This window comes from Balaenoptera borealis (assembly GCF_965194805.1).
Source record: "Balaenoptera borealis genome assembly, chromosome: 16".
Lineage (NCBI taxonomy): Eukaryota > Metazoa > Chordata > Mammalia > Artiodactyla > Balaenopteridae > Balaenoptera > Balaenoptera borealis.
In genome coordinates, this window is record NC_138872.1 from 1,733,861 (window position 1) to 1,746,729 (window position 12,869).

General features: G+C 53.3%; 1 protein-coding gene across 6 annotated transcripts in view; it reads right to left on the minus strand.

Moving 5' to 3' along the window:
- Positions 1-336: 336 nt before the first annotated feature.
- Positions 337-12,869, minus strand: part of OSBPL2 (oxysterol binding protein like 2) — a 42,223-nt gene continuing 29,690 nt past the window's right edge. For 5 of the 6 annotated variants that reach the window (XM_082359803.1, XM_082359801.1, XM_082359799.1 and 2 more), the window contains 8 exons: positions 10,584-10,766; positions 8,755-8,862; positions 7,868-7,957; positions 6,017-6,140; positions 4,074-4,202; positions 2,553-2,676; positions 1,873-1,963; positions 337-1,636 (listed from right to left, as the gene is read on the minus strand). In XM_082359803.1, the coding sequence (XP_082215929.1) occupies positions 1,534-1,636; positions 1,873-1,963; positions 2,553-2,676; positions 4,074-4,202; positions 6,017-6,140; positions 7,868-7,957; positions 8,755-8,862; positions 10,584-10,766 (952 nt within the window). In that variant the 3' untranslated portion in view covers positions 337-1,533. Of the gene's footprint in view, positions 1,637-1,872; positions 1,964-2,552; positions 2,677-4,073; positions 4,203-5,568; positions 5,886-6,016; positions 6,141-7,867; positions 7,958-8,754; positions 8,863-10,583; positions 10,767-12,869 lie in introns of those variants that run through there. The other variant, XM_082359800.1, reaches the window with a different exon arrangement.

Sequence of the window (12,869 nt, forward strand, 5' to 3'; positions counted from 1 at the left end):
GTGGTGAGACATGGGATAGTCCACGGAGGTTGTCAAACTGCCCTAAACACTGTTGCTCTAAATGCGCCCTGGGTCCCCCCCACGTTCCCTGGACAAGGAGCCCAGCCCCGCCACCGCCGCCGCCGCCTCCCGACCAGAGGCACAGGGCTCCCCATCCTAACGACCTGGTGTGTCAAAACCTCCGCTCCGCACGACGTCAAGACCACACATCCTCGGAGGCTTCCGCGCGTCGCCAGTGGCCCCGCTCGGGTCCCCTCAAGCAGGGGCGCTGGGGTTCGACCCCGATACCACGCCTCAGGTTTCCGAAGCTACAGAATCAAGCCTTCAGAGCGAGGATTTGCTTTTAAAAGTGTTTTAATTACAAACGTGATTCTGAAGCTGGGACACAAAATGCCGACACCCTCTCACTGAGAACCCACCACTGCGTACAGGTGCGTGTGTGTGCGCGTGCGTGTGCGGGTGTGCGTCTGCACACACAGCAGATTGTCTTCAATTCAAAGAGCTCTGCAACGACCGGTGGTGTTGGCTTCTCTACGGAAAGTAAACAGTCACTGGTGCAGACATGTGCAGAGATGGACACACAACGGTAATGACACCGCTGGAAGCAGACTGCTCGGACCCCCCGCCCTCGGTGCCCCCTGAGGCGGGTCCCTCGTATTTCACACATGCAGGACAGGAACACAGGTGCCGCAGGGACAGGCCAACTGTTGTGACTCACTTTGTGACGTGGGTGTGGCCTGCAGTGACAGGGGAGCCCTGGGGGCCGGAGGCGGGCTCCCACACCTGTCAGGGCTGGGAGCCGTCTGGGGACTTTTTGTCAAGGTTTCTGGCCACCCTCGGTTGTCGTGGTAATGCTTCATTTTGGACAGTGTACACATGATGTTAATGCCTGTCTTGCTCTTCAGCAAAATATTATTCAAGTAGTTTGAACTTAAATATCTTAATAATCTTTACATTACTGAAGCTTGGTAAAAAATACAGACTCTGACAACTTTTCATTTCATTCAATCAGATGCTTTGAAAATCTTCACTTTTGCGTTACTGTAATCTAGAAAGCAATTCCTGGCCTTTATAAAAAGCTCTTGGTGGGACTTTTTTCAAGATCCATCTTTTCCTGTTACTGGTTCAAATTTAAAATACTTTCAGAAACACTTTGCCACTGCGTTATAAGGAGGAATGTGGACCCCGTCCTGTTACTTCCTTTATTTATAACTTTTGTAATTAAGAGGGTGCTGTAATCTACACCAGCCCCAGCTCTGGTTCTGTCCCATAAAAGGGAACTGTAAAGAATTTTCCTTTTCAAACCTTAATGGAAACATGACGATCCCAAGTGAAGCTTTATGAAGAGACTGCAACAGTAGTAAAATGTTTGGCAATCAAAAGTTGATTAGAATTAAATCCTCAACCAGGGATGGTGCCATCTCCACGAACAGCCGTTAGAAAAGCTGGTTTCTGCTGTGACTGAAGCTCAGAGCAGCCACTTGACGGAGTCTAGCCTCTCGGGTCTCCGGGTCCGGGGGCTGGTCCGGTCTCTCAGTAGATGTCTGGGCAGCCTGAGAAATCCCTCTCGAAGTAGCCCCCCACGTACAGCCAGTCGGGGGTCCCAGTGTACGGGTTACTGCCTCGGTGAAACCACCTGCGACACAGAGCAGGCGGTCAGGAGGCCAGTGGACAGGACACGGCCGTTGGTCTTTTCTTCCCCCTGGGATCGTGGCCCCTCTAACTAGGCCTCATCACATCACACGTCAGTTTACACGCAGCCCAGAGCTGCTGGCCACCATCTCACAGGACACGGGGGAGCCTCTGCTCAGCCCCGGTGGGTGGGCGGCCCCCTCCCCGCTTCCTCGCCCTCGTGGCCACCAGGCGTCTCACCTCGTCTGCCACTCGGCCTCCTCCCTGGCCCGCTCCCTCCGGGCCTCCCTCTGCTTCTCCTCCAGCCGTTCCTTCTCCTGGCTCGCCAGATCTGGGTGCAAGCACAGGGGACTGGGTCAGGGCTCAGGGTGACAGGCAGAGCTGAGGGCTGGGAGAGCAGATGCTGGAACAGCCCTCACACCCGACCCCGGATGAAAAGTCACCCTTGGGTTAGCAAACCACAGACAGTAAAGGCCGTCAGCGGGAAGGCAAACCCAGGCACGAGTGCACAAGCGCACAGCCAGGTCCGGACCCCAGCGCAGACCCCAGTGCGGCCCAGCCCGAAGGCAGAGGGGCCTCGGGGCTGGGCAGGCATGGGGGGGGCGCCCTCCAGCCAAGCGGCTTTTAAATAACAATGTGTCCAGCTTCTGAAATGTAATCTGTCTGTTGAACCTAATAAGAAGACAGGGTACTTGCATTTTGTATGTATTCTTTTTCATTCCATTTTCCTAGTAATTTAATCTTATTTTATTTAGAGAAGAATTGGGCTGCAGCAAACTAGAAATTTTTTAACCCTTTCCCCACAGACGGTTTGAGAAGCATGATCTAGAAGACGCGAAGTGTGGTTGGTTAACGGTGGGGGGGGGGGGGGTGGGACGCGCTCCCTTCCTGCGCCCGCCCGCTCAGCCGGGGCCACGCACCCATGTTGCCGTTCTCCATGCCTCGGATGTCAGGGCGCAGCCGGCAGTCGGTGGGGGCCAGGATCTTCTCCATGCCCGTCTCCAGTTCATTGAGACTAACCGTGAAGCTCGTGAAATTATACATCTGGGGAGCAGGCACAGAAATCGTGGCTATAAATGGCGCTCTCTTCTGCGCACTCTTCCCAGCTGGGGGCCAGCGACACTCTAAACCCCTTCAGAGCAGCCAAGTGTCACCGGCTCCCTGGAGGCACTGCTATCAAGGTCACCGGGGCCGGGGCTCCTTCCCTGCCCTGACACGCACTTGCCTGGGGCTCCTCCTCTCCGCCCCCGCGGGGGGCACCCAGACCCTCACCCTGACGTCCCACCCTCACGTCTGCCTCCTCACATCCTGGGGGCCGGACGGGAGTCTCCAGCTCAGCTCCTCCAGGGGGGCTGCTGCGCCCACGTCCCCCCAGCCTCTGCCTCCCGACAGCCCAGACCTGGGGACTCGCCTCCAACCTGGCCTCCCTCCCGCTCTGGCCCCCGAAGTCTATCTCCACAAGCGGCCAGAGGGGCCCACCTGGTCCCCTCGCTGCTCGAACGACCCCACATCACTCAGAGGAGCAGGGGGGCTCGGGCCCCGGCCGCCCCCCTGCCGGAAAGCAGCTGGATGGCCACGTCCTCCGCACCCCCGCCTCCCCCAGGTCCTGCTCCACGTCACCAGGGCCCCAGGAAGCCCGCCCCCAGCCCATCAGGCCGGTCGCTGTGCTGTGTAGGGCCAGGGTCCTTGCCTGCCCTGTCCTCGGGCTCTGCTCCCGGGGACCTGGGCCCACCCGCACCGACTCAGGAGGTGCTCACTGAACCAAAGGGATGAGTGTTATTTTTAAACATGAGCTTTTTTTGCTATTATTTTATACTAGTTTGTACTCTACTAAAATTATAATAGTGGCTGTGTTGAGGTAATGTATTTACCGATGAATGTTTTGTTTTGTTTCCTTTGTTTTGCACATGCTGTGCTTTGCTTATAGGATGTGACAATACAATAAAAAATCTTATAGTATGTTGTGTATGTATTTTATATATAACTAACATATAACTTATAATATATTAAAATAAAATATAATTTATTACATGTGTTACAGTTATCATGTAATTATTTTTACATATTATACATTACTGTAAATATAATATATTTATATTTAAATTAAATTATATTTAATTATAATTGTACTTACAATTTTGCATTACATTTAATAAATTTATTATATGTAATGCAAATTATAAGCGCAATTTTCAAAAACAAACATCAAAATGCATTTAAGCACCTAAACTGACGAGTCAGAAAAATAATCTCTCGAAACTGGTTTGGAAACCCTTTTGGTAAGACGCACCCGGTGTAGACTCTGAGGGCTCGCAGTGTAACCCGGGTACTGTGATGTGTGCACACAGTGTTGATGTGTCGGGGTCAGGGCTTGGAGGGCAGGGAGTCCCTTGGGTGACGGTGGACGGCTGGGGGGCCTGGCTGGGGCGGGGGGCGCGGACCTGGGCGGAGTTGGGGGGCCGGGTGTTGACCCTCCAGAGTAGCTTGCTGCCCGGAATGACCTGCACCGTCTCCTGAGCCTCCGGCACGGCGTCCACCACGTCGCCGTCGGCCTTCTCGGGGCAGTCGTCCTGAAAGACACAGCACCTCGGTGCTCCCAGAGCCCCTCCAGACCCGCCCGGAGCCCCCGAGACAGCAGCCAGGAGCCGCCCTCCTTGTGGGGGGAGCCCGTGCAGCCTTCTGGGTGTGACTGGACGGGGCGACACCTCCTAAGGAGGCTGAGGGTGCCTCTCCCAGATGGTTATTCCCCCACGAGCTGCGCTTCTGCCCTCAGTCGAGACAGGGTTCGCACTTGGTGATTTCAGGGTGTCTTAGCGTTTCTAGACTGGGGATCACGTCTCAATAAAAAGGTACAACTGCTACTTCTTTTTCAAAATCAACAGGACGAAGGGGAAGAACAGAGTGGTTATTCAGGCAGCTGTGAAGGGAGACACTTAAACCACGAGAAGTACAGCCTTGGAGTCCTCCCCCACCCGCAGGTTATGTGCTTTGGTGCCAGAAGCTAAATAAAGACACAGCTCAGTGACAAGTACCCACACAAAACGCTCCCTCCTTGTGAGGTTCCCCAAAGGGGCGACAAAGCCACGCTAACGCATTAAAACACATCACTAAACGGATTTAACATTCCACTGTATGGTCTTTAAATGGAACTTTACTTTTTTTTTTTAGTTTAAAAGAGCATTATTAGAAACGATGTCTAATAGCACCCATGAAATATCACAATATAAAAAACACTAACGGCGGACTTCCCTGGCAGTCTAGTGGTTAAGACTCTGAGCTTCCACTGCAGGGGGCACAGGTTCAATCCCTGGTCAGGGAACTAAGATCCCACATGCCACATGCCATGTGGCATGGCCAAGCAAACAAACAAAAAGCACTATCAATCCCAGTGGCGGCTGAATATCTTGTTAAACAAATATTGAACACCTCAGGTTTGGTACAGTCTAATTTATCACCTAGAAAAATGTGACACCTCTTTTGAACTATCACTTCTAGTTTTAAGCTCAAGAAGAACTAGTCTTAAGAAAATCAGTATTCCAGGGCTCCCCTGGTGGCGCAGTGGTTGAGAATCTGCCTGCCAATGCAGGGGACACGGGTTCGAGCCCTGGTCTGGGAAGATCCCACATGCCGCGGAGCAGCTGGGCCTGTGAGCCACAATTGCTGAGCCTGCGCGTCTGGAGCCTGTGCTCCGCAACAGGAGAGGCCGCGATAGTGAGAGGCCCCCGCACCGCGATGAAGAGTGGCCCCCGCTCGCCGCAACCAGAGAAAGCCCTCACACAGAAACGAAGACCCAACACACCCAAAAATAAATAAATAAATTAACTAATTAAAAAAAAAGAAAATCAGTATTCCAAAGCTCCAAGGGGAAAGTATCCTTGTGAAAACTTTCCAGCTGTTTGGTATGTTACCTGGTACTCAGAACTAGAAACGCAGAAGTGACATCCACTTGCTTGTTTAATGGGTCTAAGCTAACAAGGTGCAGGGAAACAGGAGATTTATGAAGAAGTATCCAGAAGAGGGACTTCCCTGGCAGTCCAGTGGTTAAGATCCTGTGCTCCCACTGCAGGGGCCCAGGTTCGATCCCTGGTCCGGGAACCAGATCCCGCATGCCTCGCAGTGTGGCCAAAAAAAAAGAAGTATCCAGAAGAAAACGGAGGTGTCCTCTGATTCCGCCAGGCTCGGGGCGGGCAGAGGCACGATTGGGACGCAGGTGAACTCCTCCCCCGTCCAGAATCAGAAGACAAGCAGCTTTGCTTGAGAGACAGGTTCTGTGATTCACCCTCTGCAGCTGGGGCCACAAAGGCACTGCGTCCCCGCAAGCGGCAGGCCCGGCCAGGCTCCACCCACCCACCCACCCGCGGGGATGCCGCACGGAGCCGCTCACCAGCTTTGTCTTCCGCAGGGAATCGGTTCTCCTCTCCTGCTTCTTGAAGGATTCGTACGCAGCAGGGTCCAGGCCCCACAAACACTCCGTCCATTTGCCATAGATCATAAAGAGCTTCTTTTTGCTGTAGTCAAAGGGAATTTTTTAAAACCAAGTTACCAATTAACAATTATAAACCATTCATCTAAACGTGCAGCACCTTAATTGTGACCATGGAATAAATTCTCGTTCTGGCATGTCTTCTTATAAATTTTAGGGATATTGTTGGGTGTAAATGCAAAGATGAAAAGTTTCATTTTAGCATCTCTTACTCGTGGCTTTTGAGACTAACTATTCACACTCCTTCACGAAAGCAGAAAAGAGAAAATGAAGGTACAAAAACCTGAAGGGCGAAAGACGGGCCGCAGGAGACGAGATGATGTGAGAACAAGCGTACGACGTTATTACGTTTAACACCCTATGCGCCCGATTGTTATTTTTGAAATACATTACATTTTTATGTACCGTGTGTCCTGCAGCCCTTTTTCTATAAACCACATAAACAACCCTCCCCATATTCAGCTGATATGGTCTGCTTTACCTTCATAACCTCAAGTCAGACACCCCTGTCACTGTCTGCCCACATTTTTCATTTAGTAATAACCTCGACAGATCTTTCTAGATGAGCCACCAGAGCTCTCTGCCTGATTCCAAAGGAACAGTGCCAACCGTGTTGGGCCCTTGTTTTTCTTTCTCACGTCCTCCTCGGGGGAGAGCGTACAGTTGGCCACGCGCTCCCTGGAAAGGCTGCCCTGCCCGCCGCGGGACGTGCTGGGAGGGCCAGCAGGCAGGGACACGTGGCCAGCCCTCACTCGGCAGACGGCCTGGCAGACGCTCTCTGTCTCCAAGAGATGTAGCGTTAGGAAAGAGCATCCAGTGTAGGGCGGAAAGCCAGAAACCCAGAACAGGACTGGCACGGCTCACTGAGCGTCGGTGGGCGTCCGCTCCCGCGGCCTGTTTCTGTGGATGAGCTGACCACAGGGCGGGTCAGTGCTATTCCCACTAACAGGACTGCTGTCCCGTGACGTCCACACACCAGGTCCTAACTTACTTCAAGGGGCAAAGTGGTCAGAGTCTTAACGTCTAAAGGTATTTTAAGGAATTAGAACAGGTGAATTTCTGGTACCCAGTAGAGTGGGATGGAGCAAAAGCACCCACTGCTTTACACTGGAAACTTCTTTCTACTTGAAAATGTATATATTTTAGGAGCTGGAAGGAATCTTATGGCTGTTATACGGCCCAAGTTACTTATTGAAAAAAAAAGAGAGAGAAATTGAGACCCAACACATAACGTGGGGGAACCCCCCCGAAATTTTGTTAAAATTACTACTGGCCATTTTTCTGCTCACAAAAACTTTAAAAGTCCCAAATTTCCAGATTGGAATGAACAAGTCACGTGAGAATGATGCTCATAAGCTAGTGTTTGGGTTTTGCCTGACAACCGCTACGGATGCCAGGAGAGAGAAGGAAACACGTGGTCAAGTTCTAAGCTCTCAGTCCTATTTGCACAACTGCAGTTTTATCTCTCAGTGAAAATGTTGAACTTTCTCACATCCATTTTATCAAAAGAAAACAGACCCAGATCTTCTACCCTCGAAGAAGGAGAAGCCGGGCTCCACCAGTCACCACCCTGAATGGCGCACTTAAAATTCATCATTATCTCCTTCTGTGCTCAGTAATGAAATGCTTTTTCTAAACAGGAAAGAGTCATAACTTGTCCTCCCCGGCAGATGTCACCGGCACAACTACGTCTTTTGCAGAGACACACACGCTGTCCAGGCACCCTGTGACCCAACCCACACGCGGACCTACTTTTTGTCTTGAATGTACCCTTCCACTTTGTGAAGTTCTTTTCCAAACAATCCACACGGTTTAAAGTGAAGCACACACTTATCTCCAGTTCTGCGGGGAAAACAAACACGGGCTTCTGTTGTAGACATGAAACATCCAGGAAAGAGAGAGGGAGGGAGGGAGAGGGCGGGCAGACTGGAGGCTGCCCAGGGCGGGGCAGCACCAGGACCGAGTGGACAGCACGGGGATCTTTCCGGGGGATGGAAAGCTTCGAGCACTTCCTTGTGCCGATGGTTGCACAACTCAGTAGATTTACTAAAAAACATTTAAGCGTCCACTTTACATGGTGGATTTTATGACATGTAAATTACATCTTAATAGACATAACAAAGCCAACCAGCCATGAGCTTCTAGGAATAAGGCCTGACAGACTGGACAGTGGACAAGATTTGAGAACGGTCACTCTATTTGCATCGGGGAATCACAGCATTCTTCAGCGTAGTTTAAAATTTCAAAATAAATTCACTATTGTGACTAAAAACAAAGAAATATCAACACAGAGCAGTAGTGATGACTTCGATCAGTGCCAACCAGAATCAGATCCAACCACCACGTGTGGGGCCTCCCAGCCAGCGAGGCCCGTCGGGAGGCCGAGGGGCACGGGGGAAGGGGGGGGCACGGGGGGCCAGGGAGGGGCACGGGGGACCGGGGGGGGGCACGGGGGGCCGGGGGGGCCCGGAGGAGCTGACCGCCGCGTGACACCACGGGCTGCGTGCCAGCTGGTGCGCAGGGAGGGGCCCGGAGGAGCTGACCGCCGCGTGACACCACGGGCTGCGTGCCAGCTGGTGCGCAGGGTGCTGCACCGCCACCCTGACTGTGACCGCTGCATGACTGTCAGGGGCCGTTACCTGTGGTTTACAATCTCCACCGTCCCGTACTGCTCTATCCAGAGTTTCCCGATAATCACGTTGTGGACACAGCAGGTAGGGTTGGTCCACGTGTAGGCTTCATTATGTCTGAAAGACACCACAGAACAGCAAGTCAGAGGCCAGCGAAGCAAAGACGCTGCGCGACCTCAAAGGCAAAGTACCAGACAGAATCAAACCGTAATTGACTTAAAACCTGCAGAAGAGCAGAATATCGCTTTGAACTCCCTGAACAGGGGCTACTTCTTTAGCATTCGTTTGAAATGTCCTTCTTCTCTCCTTTGTAGCAGCAACAAAGCTTTCTACTTAAATGTCGAGACAAGTTAATAAGCAAGAAAAGGCTGAGACAAAGGCAAGAGGTTTCCTGTGAAGCCCTCAACAGAACAGCCCCGCCGCCCCAGCCTGCGGGAACCGCGAGGTCCCCAGCGCGTGGCCCTGGCCGTCTGGGGACCCGCGTGTGGCGGGGATGGCTCCTGGGGGTGCAAACACCTTCCCGTCCGTCAGTCCTCATCCTCCCCGACTGGCCCTCTCCAAGGAGAAGAGAAACCGCACAAGCGGGTGCTAAGCAGGTGGCCGGACGTGTGTCTCAAGGGAGGCTGCGTGAAAGAGCCACAGTTCAGGGCAAAGATCAGCTCAGCGCACAAGCATTTCATGATGAATATTTGGAACTCCTTGAATCTCCCAGGAACCCAAAGGTGCTAATTGACAAGGTTTGCGACCTTTCAGTTCCCCGTGCCTCACCCGAGAAAGCCAAGAGCACGGGACAGACGGGACGGGCACCCTCCCCAGGAAGGGGCCGCGCTCACCGCGGCCGGGCGACCTCGTCTGCCCCGAGGTGCAGGGGTTAGGGGGGTGGGTACTGGGAAGACCACGCTCCTCCAGCCCGGCGGGGCCACAGGAAGTGCAGTGGCATCAGATGCTTCCCACGGGGGCTACGGTTAGCGAGGCTCACAGCCCAGGGAGCCGGCTACACCCCTCGGCCCGGACCACCCGCCATGGGTTTGCAGCGCCGGGCGGTCGCTAGAGACTCAGTTTCTGCTTTGAGGGTCTCTGATCACCATCGGATTGGGCGCGTTTGGATTTAGACTTAACGGTGCTCGGGCGTCCGGGAAGACGGCCCCTTCCTTCTCACCTCCTGGCGGTCAGGCCCGACCTCCCACCCTGCACGCTCAACCAGGGCTGGCCTGCGTGACCGGCAGCACGTGCACACCGGGCTGTGGTCACTTCTGAGGTCAGGTCACAGAAGACACCGCCAGTTCTGTCCCGGTGGTGGTCTGCCCACCGCCCCGGGCCCCGGCTCTGGGGGGTGCCAGCGCCTCGGCTGCACAGCCGTACGGAGCAGCGGGTGGCAGGGAACCGAGGTCTCCTGCCAGCGGCCAGCGCGGTGCACGTGGGAGCAGAGGCTCCCACTTGCCTTCAGGAGGCCGCCCGGCCCGCATCCCGGCTGCGCCCGCACAGAACCCCGGCAGAGCCCCCCACGCTGCGCCTGACCTCCAGCCCCCAGACACCGTGGGAGGACAGCGTCGTTTCACGCTGCTGAGCTGGGCTGTCACGCAGCAGGAGGTGATGACCACGACCAGGGACCGAACCGCAGAGATCAGGGGAGAGAAGACGGGACCCGACACAGTCAGACGTGAGGAGGACCCCCAGGAACAGCCAGCCCGCCGCGGTCTCCAGCCTCCTTAGAGCACGTCCCTGCCGCCGGAAAGGCTACCTGCCCGCAGAGCACGCAGGGTCCCTCCACCAGAAGGGAGGAGTCTCCGTCCTAAATGGAAACGGATTTCCCTTCGGATGCGCGGCCGCCCACTCACTTGAGAAGCTCCAGCGTGATGGTGCCACGGGGCTCCGCCTCCACGCTCTTCCCCCAGAACTTGAGCTTCGGGTAGATGGAGCCGTGAAACAGGAAGTCCTGATGAAGGCCCTCCGAGTAAAACGCACTGATGGGGGGGTGGTGGCTGACCTGCTCGGATATGAATCTGAACCCCAAGTCTTCCCTGGGGACAAAACGAGGAAAAGAAGGGAGGGGGCAGGAGGGACAGTGAAAGGGCCTCATCAGTGACAGCAAAGCCCAGAAAGGTCAGCCCAACCCGCTCTCGGGGGCCCGCAGCTCAGTGCTTGTGGCGCTGCAGGACCGCACGGCCACCTGGCCCCCACGTCTGGGAGGGGCGCTGGGATAAGGGGACCACGCGTGCTGTCACACGTGGCAGAAATATCCGACACGGCTTCCTGACGTCACACTTGGCCTAACACTGACCACATGCAGAGCACACGCACATGCACACACACAGCACACGCACAGCACATGCACACACACAGCACACGCACTGTGCCTCCAGGGCCAAAGTCAGCACCACGCAGAACAAGCGACAGTGCAGAGAGGCCTGCCGCCCTGCACACAGGTGCACAAGGAGCTCTTAGAACCAGCGACTCAGAGAACTGACAGCAAACTGTCACCTTAGTCCTCGAGGGACGCCCACTGCCCAGTAAACCCAGAGTAGGACTTTCCAGCCTCCTTTCAAGGCTCCTGGCATTTCTGTGATGAAATGTCTTATGCCCAAGATATTCCTGGCCAGGAAACAGGATTTTTAGTACACTCTCTTTTTCAATAAAAATGTCAGTTTTTAATTGTTCCAGAACTCTGAATACACCTACAGCTGTAGTCACTAAAAATTATAAAAGCTCAACCACATAATTACTAACTTAACTGGAATCAGAATTTCCAATCATTACAGAGGAAGGAAAGTTGAAAAATTAGATTTTAAAAAGGTTGCCTACCAAGGTATGTAATTTACAAAATGAATACTTGTCTAAGAAAAGAAAGTGTTATTTTTAGTTATCCACGAGCAATCTCTAAGGATGAAAAGACACTGGTGAATGGCCAGGCTTAGTTATGTTGCCCCCTAAACAGGAAGACGGCTCCGTCTCACACGTGTGGCACGCGGCAGACACCGCAAGCGTGACCTGGAAGTTAAGGTCCGACACACAAGTTAAGAGAGAATGTCAGTGTTTCCCAACAGCCTGTGAAACTTTAATTCAACCCCTGAACTACATTCATGAAAAAGATGAACAGTTAGGGGTGTCACTCTATATTCAGCGTCTTGGGGGGTTCGTATGCTTTTAATCCATCTGCTTACTTTCCTTCGTCTGTAACTTTTATCATATTACGGTTTGATTTCTCTTTTCAGATATTTCGATGATGCTTTTAATAAACAAAAATGCTAATAATCTGACAGCTACATAAGGTCAGAATCTCGAACCCTGGACTAAAGCAAACTAACCGGAGGGAGGGAGCTTTTGCTCGAGAGAAACATCTAAGAAAGGAGGAAACTTTATGTGAATTCAAGACAAAAATGTCCCCTTAAGAGTGACCCTCGGGGCAAGCCTTTCCCTTGCCTGGGCCTCAGCTTCCTCGCTTCTAAAAGGAAAGGGCTGTGCCTTATGGCCCCGCTGGCTGTGAGATGCCGTAGCCCAAGGTCACCTGCTGAACCCCTGTCATTTTCAAAGCCCCGCGGCAGCACACATCACGCTTTCTCCCAACTCGTCCAGCTTTCTCAAGGGCAATGAGATGTGGAGAACGGCTTCTCCACCACAGGTCAGTGCCAGCCGACCTCTAAGCCACACTAAAACCCCAGGGGGAATTCCCACTCCAGCAGCGTGTGGAGAAGGGGCCGCTGCTGAGACATCCAGGGCGAGCCAGAAACAGTGGAATTTGAAACTGACATGAATCTTGCTTTCCCAACCTGGGAGGTGACGTGTGTGCAGGTGTGCAGGCCGCCCGCATCCCTAAGATGACAATTCCTCCCCAAATGGTCGGAAACCCGTGCAGATACACATATCCCCGCCCACACGCTTACACCCTACAAACCTGAAGAGTGCCCATGCTAAGCTGTCCAACATCCCCAAATCCCACCATCATTTACTCACCATTGGAAAAACTCAACCATTAATAACACATATGCAATAAAGGACCCAAGAACCAGGAGTGTGTGGTTCTTTGAATCCAAGATGCATCGGTCACATAACACGCCACTGGTTTTATAAAGATGCTGCAAATTAAACCACACCTCGCAGAAACGCCCAAACACGAGCACCCAGCA